The 20,731-nt window shown below is 42.8% G+C and overlaps 1 protein-coding gene and 1 long non-coding RNA gene across 2 annotated transcripts in view; both read left to right on the top strand.

The window, feature by feature from the left end:
* The first annotated feature begins 1,312 nt into the window (after positions 1-1,312).
* On the top strand, positions 1,313-13,745 carry LOC109640882 (uncharacterized). The gene is made up of 2 exons (XR_011244411.1): positions 1,313-1,398; positions 8,876-13,745. It is a non-coding gene; the product is annotated as an uncharacterized lncRNA (long non-coding RNA).
* A 335-nt stretch (positions 13,746-14,080) lies between these two features.
* The window catches only part of klf7b (Kruppel like factor 7b), a 52,119-nt gene continuing 45,468 nt past the window's right edge, over positions 14,081-20,731 (top strand). The window contains exon 1 of the mRNA XM_069532932.1: positions 14,081-14,553. Within this exon, the coding sequence (XP_069389033.1) occupies positions 14,452-14,553 (102 nt within the window). The 5' untranslated portion in view covers positions 14,081-14,451. The remainder of the gene's footprint in view (positions 14,554-20,731) is intronic.

Here is a 20,731-nt window from a genome sequence, read left to right as displayed (position 1 = left end):
CTCCCAGGATATGACACAGTGGAACGGCTTCCTTTCACAGATGAAATGTATTAAGGTCGGTGAGAAATAAAAATAGTGATGAGAGATGGAGAGAGATGAGAGCTGGGTTGTGCTCTATAGGCAGCCCAGAGCCAGTGTGTGTGTGTGTGTGTGTGTGTGTGTGTGTGTGTGTGTGTGTGTGTGTGTGTGTGTGTGGAGCTGTTTCTATTCAGCGAGTGGGAAAATAAATATGTGCAGGAACAAGTTTGATGCATCAGAGGTTCACGTCCTGTGTCTGAGCACCAACTTCTTCTGGCTGTTAAATATATATATATATATATATATATATATAGTTCTTTCTCTTTTGACTTGAGAAGCACCAGGACAATCTACAGCTTCAAAATACACATTAGAGGTTAATACAATCAATAACATCTTTAGGGGCTGAACGTCCTTCAACTCGAACGTACTTTAACTTGTGATGCTGCAACTTTTAGTCCAGTGGAAGAACTGAATCGCTTGTTCAGCCTCTGCAAACAGTTTTTATAAATAGGTGAGGAGAGCAGCAGAGGTCTGGAAATGATCACCCTCTATAGGCCACATTAGCATCACATTAACCTTTGGGAAGTGTGTGTGTGTGTGTAGGAGTGTGTGGTTGTGTAGAGGACAAAAAGGGTCAAGTTCTTTCTCTCATTTCCTGCAACGCCGAGACGTTCGTTCTCCCTCTCTCTCGTCTCCAAGCTTTTCTTTGCTTCTCTTCAAGTTTCAAACACATTTATCTACAATCAGCTGTTCTCAAAGATTCATCATGAATGAGTTCCTTCATAAGAATTTCACAAATCTCTAATAATGACTCAAAGATGAATGTTTGATACGCATGACTGTTGTGTGAGCACAAATGTTCTGCATCCTAATGAGCAGCTATGAAACTAAAACCTCACGCGAACACCCCTCTGCAATTTACTGCAGTGGACTAATCCACTAACAGAGGTGTTCATGATAAATGAACAGATAAATAGACGACGTGGCCAAACAGATATTTGCTTTTTGTTTGATTCAGTTCTCAAATCAAGACGCGATCATAGAACTAAAAACAGAATTTAATTTAAAATCAACTGATCAAAAAGAGACGAACAAATCTGGGCCCCCTCTCCTGGAAAGTGGTTCAACCAGGAAGTTTAAATACACATCAGATCCTCTTCAGATCCTTTTGCCTCAGGCCCAGAAAAACAGGTGAAAAGCACTGATGATGGTCCTTTAACTTATCAAGTGAGTTAGCATTTAGAGCTAATGGAGAATAGTCTGGGCCTCACTGCTCTGTTATCTGCTTTGTTCAGGTCGGACTCTGACTCTCACCCTCAGATCTGTCCACACACTTTGGGAGGATCCTGCCGACGAGACTCTCAGTCCCTGAATCTGGTAAGAAATACTGATCTGATTCTTTTTTTTAAATTAATGAGTCACTTTACACATCCAGTGAGCATTAACAGTTGTGGAGGAATGAGTGACTTCGTAGTTGGTTTATATTTTAGGCCGCGCTGCTCTGAAATGTTTGTATCTTTGCTCTTCTGTGAATAAAGGACAGGATCTATAGATGTTTCTTTCTCAGCAGCTGCACTGGATTCTTATAGACAACCAGTGGGTGGGGGGGGGTCCATAGAAACACATCTGTGGTTTGGAGCTAACTCTGTTAACTCTTTCATCTGTCATTCATCGCCAATGCAAACAAACACACTGTGTATATATTATATTATATTATATATATAAAAGGTTTAAAGAATAAGAGGGAGGACTGATGAGTGTTATCTCTTTGTTGCTGATCCTTCTTCTTGCGTCTCACTTCTCTCCACATGAAACAGAGATGAGACGTCTCCTCTGTCCATCAAACCCCAGACTGACACGTACACTCACACGTACACACACACACGTACACACACACGTACACACACACGTACACACACACGTACACACACTCAGCAGGGGGAGGTCGTTGTGTTTCTAATGGCGTGATGAACTGTCCTTGTGTGTGTGACTGACAGCTCCCTCGCTGTCAGTAAATAACGGATTCATGAAGAATATATGTTTATACATGGTATATATACTGTATGTATGTATATATATATATATATATATAAATATACAGTATATATGCAGCCTGAGAGAAATCCTGGACAGTTGTAATGTTCAGTTTTTACAGCTGAACTTTATGGTCACTTTAGATTTTGATGCTCATTAATTGTATTACTTCACAAACGGGTCTATATCTACATGTTCTTTTGTCCGCTCACTTTATTCTGACGAGGAGAAGAATGAAACGCGTGTGTTGCATCTGTGTAACGTAAAACATACTTGATAGTTTGATACAGTTTGATATCACAACTTGTGTGAAATCATACAAATATACACACAAACTGAGCTCTGCTGCAGTGAGGTTCACTGGCTGTCATTTTTAGCTCCAATCCGAGTAGAATTTAAGAAGCGTGTCCATGGATGTGTGTGTTTGTGTGTTCATGGATGTGTGTGTTTGCGTGTTCATGGATGTGTGTGTTTGCGTGTTCATGGATGTGTGTGTTTGTGTGCGCGCATGTCCATCTCTCCTCCTCCCTCCCAGTTTTAAGCCCAGTGCTGAGCTACTAATGGAGGACAAGCCTGTTAGAGCAACACGCCACGCTTTACCAGCAGCACACCAGGGACACACACACACACACACACACACACACACACACACAGACACACACAGACAATATATACACAGAAGACAGACTGAAAAACTCAGACGTATTCCTGCAAAAACACAGAAATGCACCGAAAATACAAAACACATACACAGATGAATACTCAGGAAAACAGCAAGCATTCAGTTCCATAATAGGAAACTCACAAACACACAGCAAAGACTAAACACACCCTCTCACATACACACACACACACACACACACACACACACACACATCCCAGTAGAGTACACCGCCATAGCAACAGCCTGCAAACAGCTAATCTATTCAGTGATGCAGCAGTCGTCTCTCAGTGTGAGCAGAGCCTCCAATTATACCTTCATTTGTTTGTCAGTTGTTTTGGAGGGGAACATGAAAACCAGCAGAACTGTAGCTCTTCACTTTACAGTGTGGAACCTTTTCTCTCGTCACGTTACGCAAAATTAATTCTTTTTGAACTAAAATGCTTCAGGACACAAATGTTTGAATTTGAAAATGTTGTATCAGAATTGGTAAAAGCAGCCACACGATGTGTAATCGCAGCTCGCAGGTTTATCGCATCATTTATTTATTAGATTATATTGCAAACATGTATCTATATATTTTATTGTCCCTCCCATTCATATCAATGAGGATAAGAATCAAACACATCTGCTTCTAAAATGCAAAAATAGAAATGGATGAACAATCTGAGTCAGGAGGGTGAAGACAAAGCACAAGGGCTTGAAATCTATGTTCTCTAGAATGACCAGCAGAGGGCGACTCCACTGGTTGCGAAAAGAACTTAAACTAAAAAAAGTCTGAGAAAATGATTCTACTTCTCACTTGAGTTGTAACATCAGTAAATATTTATATAAATTAAAGTATAGTTGATGTTCTCACTCTCTAGTTTCTAGTGTTCTTCGGTTCAGCATGAAGCTCAGTTTGTAATTTATGATCAGATTTAGAATCGAATTAAGACGATTAATCTCAAAATGCATTGCCAGTGTGATCGATGGTACCGTCCAATGGGTGCAGGTCGTAGGGGTAAGTGGGCGGGCAGGGTCCTCGAACTCTCGGTCAGGCTCCACCCCCTGCTCCTCCAAATATGGTTACATCTGGTTTCAAAAAACCAAGATGGCGCTTGACTGAGGATTTGCGTCAAGCAGCGAATTACTAACTTTGGGATTCTAGAGAGTTGCCTCATGTCATTTTATTTTCAGCATTGGTAACATGACCAGATGACGATGGATAGTTTCTGTGATATCCTGGTGGAAACCTCAGCTGTAGGCTGCGATGAAGGAGGAAACAAAAACAACATTTCTCAAAGAGAAACCTTTGAAACCTTTGTCAGGTGAAAGTTTCATTCTGCTCATTGCTCCGGTTATGACCCTCGTGTTTCACCACACTTGCATCACTCAGATGTTGGAGACTAGATGTTGAAAGGGGCGGGGGGGGGGGGGGGGGGGGTTGACAGGAGGAGGGAACAGAAGAGAAGGAGCAGAGGATGTGAGAAAGGAAGGAAGGAAGGAAGGAAGGAAGGAGGGATTCAGAGACACAGCAGCGTGTTAGCTGGAGCCAGGCATGGCAAATTGGACTGAATTTTCCGCCTGTGCGATTTCAATACACAAACGCAGGCGTACATAACCATGCTTAATAACTGCCAAGCTAATGCATTGTATAATCTCCTCTAAATTAATATGTTAGACACAATTGCCTGGTAATTAATTCCTCTCGCAGCATATCCAAATGAGGAGATTTATTCGAATCTGTCAATCATAAAAAACCCCAGCGCCCGGGGCAGATTATTGCCCGGTGTGATGTGGCAGGGTTAGGATGATGATGATGATGATGATGATGACGATGTGCTAGTATATGTCTGGTATGTATAAACATCCATTACCTGGGTCTTTAAAGAGCCGGTGACGAGGGCTGGTCATCAAGCGAAGGTCATTGTGGCGAAGGGAAAAGCAGCAGCCTTTTGTTTTATGGCTTCATAAAGAACATTATGTCTCCAAGGGCTCTTCAACCATCCGACATCCACCCACCATTCAGTTTCATGGCTTTTCCTTTCCCACACTTATTACTCCCCTTTGGTGAAAGTGCAGCAGCTACAATCCACACAAAGAGCAGCTTGAAAAGCCTCACGGTTTTTATTTGTGGAGTCGAAGTCTGAAATGACTCGTGTCCTTCAAGCAGCAGGACGAGTGAAAGAGTGAATACAGCAAAGACTGAATGAAGCTCAAACATTTCATATTTAAATCTCTGAGATTCATGAAGCTTCCTTATATTTTTGCAAATGTACAGAAACACTACTGGTCTCTTGGCGTTTTTCCATTCACGTGCAGCTTGTACAGGAGATATGTGATGATCGTGATCAGTATTTAATGACAAAGAGACGCGTTCTGCTCACGTTCAGGTCGATAATTCAAATTACTACTTTAAAATGTTAACACACGTTCAGAAAACGCATCACTGTCCTCATATGGTCCACTGCTGCAGCTCCTCTTTTCAGCCTCTGTCTGAAACACTTCCCAGGCCTCGCTGGGCCGCAGCGTGTCACGGCTGCGTCACGTGCACGTCTGCTGTGTGTTCACTGCAGAGCGGCTACGTTGCAAGTTCAAGGGGTCATGATCAGCAACATCAGAGGGAACTTCAGCGGACTTTAACGGGTTTCAAACCAAATAATTTGAACAAACAAACACATGGGTGCTTTAATTTATAACCCCAGCACAGCTCAGGTACGTTTTCTTTAGATTCCAAAACTCCAAACCAATATGTCATATTAAATCTTGGCTGCTTTGACAGTTTGTTTCCAGCTCTCTCCCTTCGCTCTCTCCTCTGTATTCTCTGCTATAAACAACGGTTCATAGTTTATTCTTTCTTCTCTGATTTATGAGCTTGTCCGCCTGCAAGAGCTGTGTAAATGATTTGCTAAGACAAACACTGGTAACCCACATGTAGCTCACGAGCAGTTAGTCAACAGAGTGACTGTGCTGCAGAGGCGGGATAACACGCTCAGAATTCATCTCAATCAATGCACCAGGACACTTTGAGTTTAACACTTAAAGGTGGCGCTGAAAGAAATAGTGAATTAATCGATAATATAATCAGGGGAAAGATAAAACGGTCCAGCGGATCTAAATATTCCAGCTTCTTAAATGTGAGGATTTTTACTCCGTTATCAGTGTGAACTCAAAATGTTTTTGGTTTTTAACGGTTAATTTAACAAAGAATAATGAAATTGTAAAGTTGCTTATTCAGTATCAAGTGAACGAGAATGGGGAAAAGGTCCCTGATGGTCACAGTCGCTATTTGTACACACACACACACGAAGCATGGGATATAATTCTGCACACACAAAGCCAAGAGGTATTTCTCTTTTCAACTATTTGCTCATGCCTGGTGCGGCAATGAAAACACACACACACACGCACACACACGCGGGCCTGCAGGCATGTGGTTTTTCTTTATTAAAAAGCAGAAAGCGCAATTAGCTGCAGAATATGCTTAACCCTGTATCGCTCCCTCAGCTCCAGGATATATTGCTTCTTCCTCCCCATTATTAAAAATATCACAGACATGAGAGGAGGAGGCGAGCAGACAGGAAATATCACAGCTACATGTTTAGCGAGTGGAGGCTGGGAAACGTGTTGTGTTTAGTGGCAGGAAGGCGGGTTTAGCGTGTGTGTGTGTGTCTGCGTGTGTGAGAAAGAGGAACAACAGGCTGAGTACATCTTAATCTATATAGTTTATTGTCATTGTCTGGATATAATTGCAATTTTATGCAAAATGTGACACTAATTGTTGGACTTGTTGGATGTAATGTGACCGACAGCGTCACTCACTGACGTATATTGTTGAAATGTCTGTGCGTCTATCATGTGACATGTTTTTCAGTCTAACGAGGTGAACATGATCCATCCGTCTGTTTTTATGGGGTTTTTTTTTTTTTCAAACTGCAAGAAAAAAACAAACTCCTAAAACAAGATCCGTCTGTTTTAATGTCGTCAGTGTTTCAATGACCTGCCAGTGTTTGAAGGTGGAAACCACATCAGCATCTTGTTAGACGACATCATGAATGTGTTGTTTTAATCATAGCCTGTTTATGAAATGGACGACGCCTCTCTGCTTCCTCCCGCTAACGAGCACGGAAGCCAAAATATCCCAGAAATGAAAAACTGCCCACAGTCACCATCTTTGACGAAAAAGTATATTTTTAGTTTGGTCGGCTAAGATGGAGGCGGGGCTTTATGACCTACACTGCAGTCAGCCACCAGGGGGCGAGGGAGATGCTTTGGCTTCACTTTGTGTCGACCATCTTTATTTACGGTCTATGGTTATTGTAGTGACCACGTTGCTCCCGGCCGTAGCTCGTTCATTATTAACAGAACCATTTCACAATAAAAGTTCACTTCCTAACTTCCTCTCTATGAATCCAGCCGGTGTACTTTCACAATAAAACAAACATAAATGGCGCTTGCAGCGATAAGAGCCTCTGTTTTGTCTTGACGACTGATTCTTCTTATTCCTCGTGCTTCTCAACACAAACTGCATCCTGACGTCTGCTTCAGTGATCTGACTCTCAGAACATGGAGTCAGTGTCGCCTCCCTCGGTCGGAGCCAGAGCGACAGAGTTTGTGTTGTGTGGTTCTTCGTCCACCTTGATTCAGGGTCACACATGAGGAGGAGGAGGAGGAGGAGGAGGCCTTTGTTTGTTGTGTGTCTCTGGAGACAGAAGAGCCTCAGGTCAGCTCCAGGGTTCTTTACAGGATGAACTTTTTCAGACTTCTTGAATTTGACCTGTGATCATCACTTTTTTCTTGTTTCCGGGACGTTTACATGCAAACAACATCTTCAGCCTTCAGGAACAGTCGGAGCCTGTAGTCGTGAAGTGGCCACTGTCTAAACAACTGTGTTGTATCAGTCGGTGGTGGAGTTGCAAACATTGACAGATTTATTTCTTTGGCCCGAAGCTACCCATGGGATCCTTCATTGCTTGGGAAAGGAAGGATACGTGTGATGGAGCCGTCTAAATGGAGACAGCCTAGTTGGCCTGCAGTGACACAATTGGTTTTCAAATGAAGCCCTTCAGTTTCCACTGCCACCACCAGTTCTCTGCAGAGTTCAGCCCATTTCTCTACGTTAACAGCTCTGTTCCCGTGTAAATGACATCATAAATTAGACGGACTAACCCTTTATGATGGATGTCTTTCTGTTTTCATAAATGTGGGGATACAGGGGGTTGCCTAGCAACTTGACACTACCTATTGTCGAACGTTGTCCTCAGTTATTTAATATGAGCTCCTTTCTGACCAGAAAATCAATGGATATTAATGGGAATGGGCTTTTATGTGCGAGGTGTGTAGGTTACAATCATCTCCAGGTCTGTTCCTTTGAGCTCAGAGTCGAGCGTGTTCAGTGGCCTTTCATTATTAATCTCCCGGACCTGTCACAGTCTGACTGATTATCAAACACACAGAAGCTTCAGATCTCCTCAGTCCGTCTCGCGTCTATTGTTTCTATAATATCTGTAAATATCGACCAAGACTCTTGTATGAGTTCTTAAAGATTAAATAAAAAGCAGTGGAGGGACGATGGATTTCATGTATGTCATAATATAGATTTTGTCTATTTGTGAGGATATCTTGAAAAATTAGTTATTTGGACTTTATTTTTGTTGACGTTGACCTTTGACCTATCATCTCCTAAGTGAATCATCTGGAGATTCCCAATATCAATACTGCTAAGTTAGAATCATATTAATAATATTAACAATAAAATGAATTTATACAACATGTTTTATGACATAAAATGCATCTCAAAGAAATTTACTTGAAAAAGGAAGCTAAAACAACAGAAGTGTGACGACGGTACATGTTAAGACAATAAAGGTTGTTGAAACAATTAAATCTTTATGGCTTAAAGCGATGTTAGGATTACAATAAAAGATGTTGCTGCGCCTTCTGCACAGATCCGTACAGTAGCAGATGCTCATCACACTCCTGAGGAACATGTTTATGTGCCACTGATCTTTTCTGAGGAACCAAGTCTGCAGATTTCTCAAAATCAGGAAAAAGGACATTTCTGAGATTTGGAAGCAAATGTATTACATGTGAAAACCAACATGACATTTAGTCTTGAAAGAGTAACATCTGGTTATTTCTGCCAACCCCATCATCCTGCCTGGGGTTCTTTTACAGGTGTTCTTTTCTGTGTTGACCCAAGTGCCACCGAACAACTTGACTTTAAATCCCAGCCTGAGTTTTCACATCCTGAAGTTCCAGCCCTGATTAGATTATTTAAAAGCAGCGATAAGAATCCTTCCCTCTCTCCTCTCACCAGTTCTCCTCCTCCTCCTCCTCCTCTTCCTCCTCCTCCTCTTTCTCTCCCTCTAGTTCCTCTCTGTGCCAAAACAATACAATAATAAGATTACAACACTGAGTGTGTGTGGAGCTTGGGCACCAATGCCCAGATTTTAAAAGGTTGTGTGGTTTAGAAACATGCGGCCCACACACACACACACACACACACACACACACAGAGAGAGAGAGAAATGCAGCTTTTGTATTTTCTCCTCTTATGGTGTTCGGCAGTTTTAGCCAGAAATGGAATTACACTGGAGATTCATTTTACCATGAAATTCTTTCTCTCGCTCCTTTTTAGTCTGTTTCTTTTTTCCCCGTCTTAATCCTCTTTGTCTTTTTAATGATTTCTCTCATTTCTCGTTTTCTCTCTCCCTCCATCTTCATACAACAAAGGCACATTTGTAGCAGTACTTACAGAAGAAAGAGTGGAAGTAGTACTAATGGTAGAATTTGAAGCAGTACAATAGCAATAGTTTGAGGAGTATTAGCGTAAATCTGTAGTAATACTCATCCACTTTAAGACCGGTAGAACTGTCTGTATTACTAATGAGTACGAGTACAGTGGTCATAGTAGCATTCATTCTTGTTTAAGTACTAGTAGGACAACGGCTCACAGTACATCAAAATGGTAGTAATAGTACTGGGAACAGTAGCATTAGAAAAACATTCAGTCTTGTTACAGGTTGAAGTAGTTATAGATGAAGCAGTAGTATTTTTTATCATAGTGGTAGAAGTTGAAGTACACGTAGTTGCATTCATGGTTTTAGCAGAAGAGGACAAGTAGAAGTAGAAATACTAGTGTTATTAGTATTAGTGTTTGTGTAGTTAGGAGTATCAGTAAGAGCAGATAAATTAGCTGAAGTATTATCAATGGGGTGGAAGTAGTATAAGTAGTTATCATGTTAGTAGTACAAGCTCTAAAACCAATAATTATAGGTCAGGTAGTGGTTTTACCATTTATTATATTGCTTGGTTTAATCCTGTCACAGCCAAAAGACGTGGGAGTAGTGTGAGTAATAGTACAGGAATTAAAGTAGATATAATAAGTTGTAGTTGTAGTATCTAGTACTGGAGCGGTTGTTTGGGAAAATGCTGACTGATTTGCTCGTTTAAAAATAAAAGGTGATGATAATGAGGATGATGCTTTATTCTGTTAAATGTTGAATCTCACCAAGATGCTGCATGTGAATCTGTTGAGGGTCTTACAGGCAAGCAGTAGTATTGATCCATTTTCACTCCACACACAAACACACACACACACACACACACACACACACACACACACACACACACTGTCTTCCTCTCTCTCCTCCTGACAGCAGCTTCCTCCTCCTTCCTTCCTCTGTCGCTCCGGTGGCCGACTGAGCTGTAAAAAATCAATGGGGAAAATGTCCTGAAAACAGCCGATCCAGAAGCCATCTGGCTCTCGAAGTCCTCCGAGACCGACGGGACGTCCCCGAGGGACGAGACGCATGCAGGAGAAGCTCAGGGAGAGGGGGAGAAAGAGAAGAAGCCCGAGCACACAACAACACAAAGCCAGTATAAACTCAATAACATGGAAATCCTCAGTATCATGTGGCTGTTACATAACAGAAGCTCTGGTAGATACAGACTGGTCACAATAATACATTCTACCAAAACAAGTTCCTCTGTCGACACACTGGACCTCTTGTGGTTTTAAGTTGTGCCAACAAGTGAGTTAGGAGACAAGTTCACCAGTTGTCTTGTATTTTGAGTTTTCTTGCTCCAGACCTGTTGCAGGAGTTGCATCAAATGAAAATAAATGGTATTATTATTTTTTAACTATGTTAAATATATGTGTTCATTCAATCAGAGATGTTCGCTAAAAATCTAAGAGACACAAACATGATCTTTCAACTTTGACCTGGAGGTGGAGTAGTTTCTGTATCTTCTTCTTCTTCCACCTCTTCTTTGAGTATCTCTCCTAAAACAAAGTGCCAGAACGCATCACTCTGCAGGTTTTGTCCAGATTTGACCCGTGTGGCCCCGGACGTCACATTTGAGTTTCAAATCTTGACCTTTTAATTATTGCACCCTCATTTAGTCAATTAATGTAATTTGCAGGATCAACTGGACGTGCGCTGCGTCAGTCACACACAGTGTCCAAGGGAGAGATGCATATGAAGTGAAGGTTTCTGGAAAAGTTTCTAATGTCAAAACTATAAAACTACAGAAAACTGTGACAGAAGCTAAGAAACAAACTCAATAAATAAAAGGAATAATGACATTTGATGAGAGATTAAAGGAAAGAAAAACGAGAGTTTAGAAACGGACGGAGAAATAAAGCGAGTGGATGGAGGAAACGTGAGGAAGAAGCTGAGGCTGTTTGTGTGTGTTGCCGTAACGACAGTCAGTTTATTGTGACTCCGCCGCCATCAAACATTTTGAGAGGCTGCTGGAAGTGATTTCAGTCATCTGATCCTCTAAAGGGGTTTATGATCGCTATAACAACCCAGAGGAGCCGTCCCTATCTGTGCCCATCAGGTTCACTCAGTCATGTAAGTGTTAAATAAAAACTCCGTCTTCCTCTGGTCTCATCAAATGGTTCACTTCAAACTGTACATGTTTACGCCGGAACACGGGTCTCTATTAAAAGACGGGTTACGATCAGCATGAGTTCACCTGTTTTAGTAAAAGATTAAAATGAAATAAATCGCTGACACTGATCACCGTTTCATAAATCAGTGAGCAATAAAAAATCAATACACACACACACGTATAAACAATTTACAGCATTGCTCATCACTGTTCCTAAACTATTCTCCCAATTTGGTTTGCTATTGATATTAAGATTTTCAGGAATCGATTGACAAAATTATTAGTTTGATTTTCTCTGAATATATCCACGAAGGCCACGGTCCGTTCTAATGTTCCTGAATCTGAACCCCTGAAATCAAATCTGCTCCCAAAGTTAACGGCTTCTTCCTTGACCCAAACCCCCAACCTTCTAATTCTGCAGTTTTTGTGTAATCCTGGTGACAGACCGACAAATAGGAATGAAAACACAACTTCCTGGGCAGCGATAACTATTTAACGGGTTGTGACAGGACGTTTGTTTGCCCTGTGTTTTAATTGGGACGTTGAGATTCATATGTGTCTTAACTTTGTTTTACTTTCAACCAAACGATGACTGTTTACTTTGTGAAAAATAGCTCTGATCCCCATCTTAGCTCGTGCTGATCATGGAAAGCTTTGGGTCAATCGCTGCCTGTTAGCAAAACAATGCTAGTTTGGATGGTTAGCCTGCGGATCCATAGTTCAAACATGAAGTGTTGTCGTCATGGCAAAGACAAATGAGAGAAATCAAAGCTGAAAATTAAGCTGTAAGGATAGAAAATGTCTGGAAAATTGAGTCTGGACATTTTCCAGAGTTTGCTTTTCGTGTATGTGAAGAAATCAGCGGGAGATTGTCGAGGTCAGTCACAACAACAGCTGCATCGAGGTGGGGGTTACCTGGGTAGAGCAGCAGGACATAATGTTTGAATTCTGCTGAGCAGCATCGGCCTTTATCGCCATGGATTCGATCATCTGCAGAGGAAAAGGGTCAAAGCCTTGTACCCACTCACCCACACGTGTCTGTTGCAGAGGTGGCGGGCGACAGCAGTCAGTCGGTTGTGTCTGTCACGTATCAACGAACACAAGCTACAGCCACGGAGAGATTATCCACTTGCGTCGTCAGTCGGAATCAACACTGACGGGTGAACCTCCGGCGCCGCAGAGCTGCTTTTACTAACGTAGAAAAACGTGAAACTAAAACGAGTCGTACACTTAAATAAAATCCCACTGCTCCTTCTTTGTGCAGCTTCCCGGCTTTTCTCATCAGGACGGAGCGGAACACGCGATTATACTTTATTTCCTTCTTAATCTTGAGGCACATTGAGTCTGCAACTGTTGTATGAAATGTGTTATATAAATAAACTTGACTTCTGACATTCTGTTTAACACTTGTCTGTGTTTTTGTGTTGTGTTGAGTTGTGTTACGCCCCCACAACTAACAAACTATCAAGTTATTAGATTTATTCAGTGTGTTTCTACTTTTAACAGCTTGGTAAACAGATAATTAAGTAAATGAAGAAGAGAAAAAAATCTTCATTTGCAAGTTCCCATATTTTAAAATAGCTTTTACATGTGGTATGATACTTTCGATAAAGTAGAACACGTGAAACCTTCCTCCACTGCTGTTTTTTTCCATATGCAGACTTTTATTAGTTTACACAGTGACATTTGGTGGGAGTGAGTTCAGGTCTGGAGGATGTATATTTATATTGAGGTAATAAAACCTGCTGAGGGGTGAATGTTCAGAAATAAAAAGGAAAGTGGGTTAAACTCTCCTGAACCGAACAGGTGGGCGTGTGGAGCTCTCCTCTGCCTCCTTGCTCTCCGTCACCACATGGAAACCACATGGAGGAGTCTCTGCGGTGAAGTGGTCACATGCCACAAAAAACAAAAACAACAACAACAACACGGCAGCTCCACTCCAACGACTGTGGCTGAGGGGGGGGGGGCAAGGTTCGATCCCACGGCCGCGTGCCGGAGCGTGGGATCGAATTGCCCCTCATGGAAGAAGTACCTGCACTGTGTTGACGTGAGTGTGACGTGGACGTGGAGTGAGGATGAAGCTTCACCAACACATGGACCACGCTCTGGTCCTCACAGGCAGCAGCCCTCTGGTCTGCCTCCTCTCCTGTGCAGCCTGTAATGACTGGAGCAGGAATGCTGCAGCTTTTATATACCCCTCTAAAAATAACTCACCCCCTCGCTGCCATCTATGGGCCGGACTGACAGCTCCCCGCAGCCAATGGTCACCCCCGCATCCCTGCCTGCTCCTCCCACTCCCTCGCTCACGCCGCCTCCTTAATTGGACGCCGGTGACATCATCAACCCCATTTACCTTATAAGGTCACGCATGAAATTGATTGGCAGGTGGCTCCTCCTCCTCCCCCCCCCATAACCACCCCCTTTCCTCCCCCTCGTGCGTCCCTCCCCTCTCTCCCTCTCTCTCGCTCTCTCTCTCTCTCTCTCGCGCTCTTGTGTCTGCAGCTGGAGGAGCAAACCTGGCAACCGGGCAGCTCGACTGGCAATGCGGAAATAGATCTGGCACCCCCCGAGCGCGCACCGAGGAGAGGAGCGAGCCGCGAGGAGAGAGGAGCCACAGAGATAACAAATAAAACACAGCAACTCCTTCTTTCCTCTCTTTCTGTTTTTCTTTTTCAATTGACGCGCTCAGGTGCGCTCTCCTGCACCAGCTGGGCTCTTCATCCAGCATTTCTTCTTTTTAAGTTTGAGAGGAAGATTTTTTTTTTTTTTTTTTTATCGTTTTGGATTCGGGACTTCTTCTTACCGACTTTTCTTTTTTCTCCCCCCCCCCCCCCCCCCCTCCTGCATCAAGCATGGATGTGTTGGCGAATTACAGTATTTTCCAGGAACTCCAACTCGTCCATGACACCGGGTATTTCTCCGCGATGCCTTCCCTGGAGGAGAACTGGCAGCAGGTCAGCGCTCATGCGTTTCTCTCTCTTCTTGTTTTCCGGGGAAACTAGAGGAGGAGGAGGAGAAGGGTTGGAAACTGGAGCTGGTGATGAAAATGTCACGAGATGCGATGGTTCTGATGTTTTTCTGATGTTGATGTTTTCTGAGTGTGTGTTTCTGTGTTTGCATCAGTGGCGCGCACCGGAGCGCAGCGCAGAGCAACGCGGCAGCCCCGTGTAGTTGCGTTTTTTTTTTTTTTTTTTTTCGCTCACATGGAGCACGGCGAGGTCCGCTGACAGGAGGAAACACACACACACACACACACATACACACACACACACACACACACACACACACACACACACACACACACACACACACACACACACACACGGGAAGAGGGAGGAAGCAGGAGCATTACGCACAAATGGCACAGATGGATAAAAATGCGTAAAAACATTCTATCCATTTTTATATTTACGCTCCCCTCCCTCCCTCCCTCCCTCCCTCCCTCGCTCTGTGAATTAACACAATTAATGCTCCTTAAACACTTAAGGCCTAATTAACCCCCTTAATCGTTAAAAGTGAAAGCAGGAGCACGTGAAATCCCCACCTCATGATGAATGACCATCGAGGATGACCGTCTCCTGAATGACCTGGGAACATCCACCAGGAGGATATTCTGATGTAGGACTCCACGTTGGTCTCATGAGGATTAAATTAAAGCTTTTATTCGCCCTGTTAAAATGTCTATTTTACGCACATGTCAAAAATGGAAAGTTTAATTTGAGATGCAGGGTTTTTTAGAAAACAGTCTTTTCCCTGTAACTTTCCATTAAGCTCTGGATGCTGTTATATTGCATGAAGTGCAGGCTCCGTGCTGTCATTCTGCTAAACTGGCAGCTCAGATTCTGAGGGAGACACGATTGCAGGGGAGAGTGGAGTGAGTTTTGATTTTCAGTCAGAGCTGATGATGGAGAATTTTGAGTATTTGGATCCTGGAGGTTGATGGTGTTTTTATATCTGCTCTGATCGACACACACACACACACAGCCATGGAAGATGGACACATGCCTAATAGCTAGTGACTTGTTCTTAAATAATATATCCGTATCTGCCACTGTTTGTTTGCAGATAATCCTGCTGAATTATGTATCATCACCCACTATAGAACATACAGTACCCAGCAGAGGAGCCCACCAACTGTTTTAACCTTTATCTCACATGTTAATCCTCGTTTTAATGGTATATCAAAAAAACATAGAACTACAGTGATTCCCTCTGTGGATATGTGGAGTGAAATTGCCATTTTTCCCAAGTTTCAATGTCTAATTTTAGGTTTTAAAAAACAATTTTGAAGCAGAATTGAATAAGAAAGAATTTAAAAAAAAACATTTCTGTCTTCAGTTTCCCTTGTGAGCTCGATAAATGCAGCTGTTAATTGGAAGTCATCTCCAGCGTCATGTGTGGGTGTATGAGTGTGTGTTGCAGTGTGTTATCACCTTAATATGCTATTAAAAGTCTCCCAGTGAGTCCCTGCATGGGACAAAATCTACCTCAGATGGTGCTGGGTCGGTCCATTGTGCTTATGCAGAGAGGGGGTTAGACCATGTGGTCTTGAATGAAGCCCAGACTGCGTAGCTGCTCTCTGACTGTCTTACTGACACAAATCCACACTGTCTCGTCCTATTTTTAGTCCCAGCGGCTCGTGCAGTCGTCCCCTGTAGTCTAACCTATTTTTTTGTGCTCTGTAATTATGTTGCTAATTGATTGAGAGGTGTTCAGATTTTGATGCCGCGTCTCATTTTCCACACAACGGCTGGAAAGGCTGTTGAAATTGTTGCCTGGAGACATGACGGTGGAGCTTCTCTGGGAGAAATCAGTTCCACTCAGTGTATCCACACTTTTATTCTCACAGAACAGTTAATCATATTACAGATATGAGAGCACGCTGTAGGTTATCATTCGGAATTTGACAGCCAGGCCATTGTGACGCAGGACATAAGTGAATGATTGCACCTGTTTTGTGTGAGTGGCTATAATGACATATGAGCGAGAGAGTTGTTGTGTATTAGACTTCCCGTTTGTCGTTGCCCTGGCAACAACCAGTGGCAATGAATAGTAATTGGAGGCAATTCCAGACTTTTCGAGGGGACACTCTGAAATGTTCAAATGTGGTTGTTTGTGGTGTTACCAGGAATTGGACGAGAAGACATATATATATATATATCTATATATCACTTCCATTGCTGCACGTCCAGCACATAGACTGGTCCTAGACATGTTTAGCCAGAATTAGCATGTAGCAGAGGGAGCTACAAGCTAAGCTCCACAGAGGTTGTCGTATATCAAGTTTTAAGAGTCAACCCCCCGCTGGTTTGGGATCTGCTGCTTTGAGACAATGAGTCTAGTACTTTGGCCGGAGCCATCTTTGTTTTTAATAGTCAGATGTTACCATGTTTGGAGGGACTGAGGGGGGGCGGAGCCTGACTCGGAACAAAAGGGCTCACCTACACCTGCCATCTGCACCCATTGGACGATATCAACTGTCAATCACTATTCTCTGATTCATAGACACGTCCAGCGACATGTATTGTGTCAGGAGACGAAGGCGGAGCTAAAGAGAGATTGAATTATTATCATAATCATCACGTGGACACAAACACGAATGAATTATAACATTGCTACATTCGCATGTAGCAATGTTAGCTAACAGCTTAGCAATGACGTTTTACGAAGCCGCGAATAGTTAAGGTGTCTGTTTGCGGTGGATTTATTGAGCGAATGCATTCGCTTTATCTTTTGATTAGCTTCGACTTTTTAAGTTAATAGCTAATTACAGCTAGCTAGCCACATAGACGCAACAGGTAAATAAGTCTGATGTGAAATTGATGGAACTTTTAAAAGATAATTTAAGAGCTAGCACTTTTCCCCTGCTTCCATTGTTTGTGCTAAGCTAGGCTAATAATATTTGGGGACTTTATTTACAGCGAGGAAACAAAAGTATCTGTAAATCTAACGTTTGTATTATTGTCGTTTTGTGGACGTTTGTTGCGTCGTGGGGACGCGGTGTTAAAAAGACACAAACACACACACTGAGACCAGACACAGCCATATTTTTTCCACTCTTGTTTCTTCTGTCTCCCTCTATCCCCTCAGTCACACACACACACACACACACACACACACACACACACACTGGCTGCCCTAATGGAAAGCTATGGTCTGGCAGGATCCATCCCGCCACTTTCGACAGTAATTGGCCGTTTGCTGTCAGACTGACAGAGAAAAACACACACGCACTCTCAGACAAACACACACATGCTCACAAACAACCAGATTCATCTTTTCCTTTCTGGTCCCTACATCGAGCTGCTCTCGGTCTTTGGTCTCTTCGTCTTTTTTTATCAGGTACTTTGCATCGAGGCTGAACACGTGGAAGCACCCGCCCCCCTCTCCTTCCTCTCACCTGTCCATCAGTCTGGCTGCCTCTGACAGTTGGAGCCCATGTTGTGCGTGTAATTGCTGCATCCATGCAGGTTTAGAATGATGTGATAGGCTTGTGTGTGTGTGTGTGTGTGTGTGTGTGTGTGCGTGTGTGTGGATGACATGGCAAACCGAGAAACTTCCCAATTAGAAGTAATCCGTTTATTTCAAAGCACGGCCAATCCAAAGTACGATGATGGAAAAAACAGGAGGATGAATGAGGTGATAAACGAAGAGGAGGTTAAACTCTCTCTCAGTGTCTTTCTCATCTCATCTCTTCATTTACATTCTCTGTGTGTGTGCAGTCATTTTCAAACCGATTGATTTATCTGCTGTGCTGTTGTTTGGCCACTCGACCAGCCAGCTCTGCAACCCACCGCCCTGCATTTTTCTCAAGAGGGCACTTTGTCAGTGTTGCATCTCCTGCACGTCTCGGTTGCTATAATGAAGAATCAGGCGTTCCATCTATTCCTGTGCGATCGTCAGTGTTTCCACAGAGGAGAATCTCACAAATCTGAACGAGCCACTCTTCTTCCACAGACAATCCTCCAGTTAACTGCTGTTGGATTCTGTCTCTCCTGCAGAAGCAGAACTTTCTGACAGGTTTAGTATGAAACCCAACAAGCAGCAACATTTCAGGAATTTGCTTTTACGATCTCTAACATTCACATACTGTGTTTAAACCGAAGCCTCAATAACTCAATCTGAACATTTGACTCACAGACAATGTTCCCTCCATGTTTTCACCCTGTTCAGTTTTTTTTATTGGTTTGCAGGATTAAACTTGGTGGAAGAGACAACCCATTAAATTTGGTGGCAAAACCTCAACCAGCTTCACCTCAGGCCAAACACACAGGCAGGTTTAGAACACGCGCTGCAGGCGTAGTTTAAATTCAAATAGCATCAGAAAATTATCTCAAGCGTTGTTTTATGCACCAGAAGTTTATTCTCACTTGAAAAATGATGCTGTCACTTCTTCTAGATGAAGAACTCGAGATACTTTTACTTTATTACCTATCACACCTACACCTTTATTCTCAATATATGAAACAAGGTACTGATCATGACCATCACTCTCCCGGCCCTTTCTTCGCTAACCTGTTAACCCTCACCACGCACCGTTGGATAAACTGGTTTCAAACATCTCTCTCTCTCTCTCTGTCCCTCTGTTTTGTCCCTCTCTCTCTCCACCCGTGGCATGACGCTGGCCCAGGGAAGTTTGACAAGATAATAAATTGCTATGCATGCTGCGGTTTTTCACATTTCACAGCCCAGTAACTCTGTGTGTAGGACGGCAGTGGGGCGGCGGCGAGGGGACAACCGGAGGAAAGGATGAGAGCGAACGAAAACACCAGCCGACACAAGAAATGAGTCCAGATGAACAAATGCACACGAAAGTTAGTCAGGAAAGGGAAGAGCTTCTTTTTTTTTTCTTTTCATTCTTTTATCACTCCATCCTCCTTTTGTCTGTGCTGCCATCCGTCCTGTACCCCCCCCCACCCACCCCCTCCACACACACACTGTGTTATGTAATTGTCTGTGGAGCACAGCTGCTTCCTCGTAGTCACAGCAGTTGGAAAAAAAGAGGAAGACAAGGCAGGAAAACAAAGGAACGAAGAAAAAGGGAGGAGAGACGCAACAGAGAAGTGACAGAGTGACAGAAAGAGAGAGGGATGAAGAGAAGGAGAGATGTAGCCGTTCATTATGTAATAAGTAAACCAAGTATCAGGAAACACAAAACTGAATAAATGCATCGAATGACTCGGCTCAAAAGGGAAGCAACATTTAAAGAATAAAATTAGTTTGAGCAAAAACAAAACAAGTGAAGGTGAACCTTATCTAACCAGGGTAAAAATAAAACCTACTGACTTCCTGTTTCAAGAAACCAAAAACCGCAAACATGGCACCCTATTGCCTCATCGTCTAAATACATATTTTCAAACCAGATAGTTAATTGCATTTGCTTCTCATCTACAGTCGAGTGACAAATACAAATCAGATGAAGACTTAATGAAGCTATAAAAAAGTAATATCTCTAAAACTTCTCAAACGCGCTGCTTCACTTCTTACAGTGTTGAAGCTTCTGCCAATATTCTCTATATGAGCCACTGTAATCACTGCACTCATTCATTTTCTTTCTTTTTTTAAATTTTTTATCGTGCTCCCAAACACACACAGTTATTGTCTTTTCCCTCATTATTTGAAATCACTGGAGTCAAACGCACACACGCCCGAGAGCCCGTAATTCAGTAAGTGAATAAGGCGTTCAGTGTACGGCGGCAGAGATTAGATAAGAAAGTGAGCAGTAAGACTGCCACGGCAGGAAAGCAGAACAAATGAACTGCACTCGTGATGGAGAGAGAGAGAGAGAGCTTATTCTGTGGAAGCCCATAGCCCTGATCTTTCAAGACGAGTGGTTTTCTATGGAGGGCAACTCTCCAGCACGATTCACCACGCAGCGCGATTACTACAGTTTACAAGGAGATTTCCCCGTTGATCTCTTCACGCTTCACGTACACTCTGATTATCACTGTTGTAGGAAACACAATCTACATCATGGTTTGCATATGTATAAAAAAAAAAAATACATGAGGAAATGAACTTGATGGCTTTGACTGATTAGTTTCGTGCGTCCGGTGAGATCAGTCGAAGTCACAGTTCAACTTTAGCTTCGAAAACAGTGAGACACGAATTATATATTTCACATTTATGTAA

Source organism: Paralichthys olivaceus, chromosome 10 (assembly GCF_024713975.1).
Source record: "Paralichthys olivaceus isolate ysfri-2021 chromosome 10, ASM2471397v2, whole genome shotgun sequence".
In the NCBI taxonomy this organism is placed as follows: domain Eukaryota; kingdom Metazoa; phylum Chordata; class Actinopteri; order Pleuronectiformes; family Paralichthyidae; genus Paralichthys; species Paralichthys olivaceus.
The sequence above is the reverse complement of the archived record's forward strand: the minus strand, read 5'-3'. Positions and strand labels throughout refer to the sequence as shown.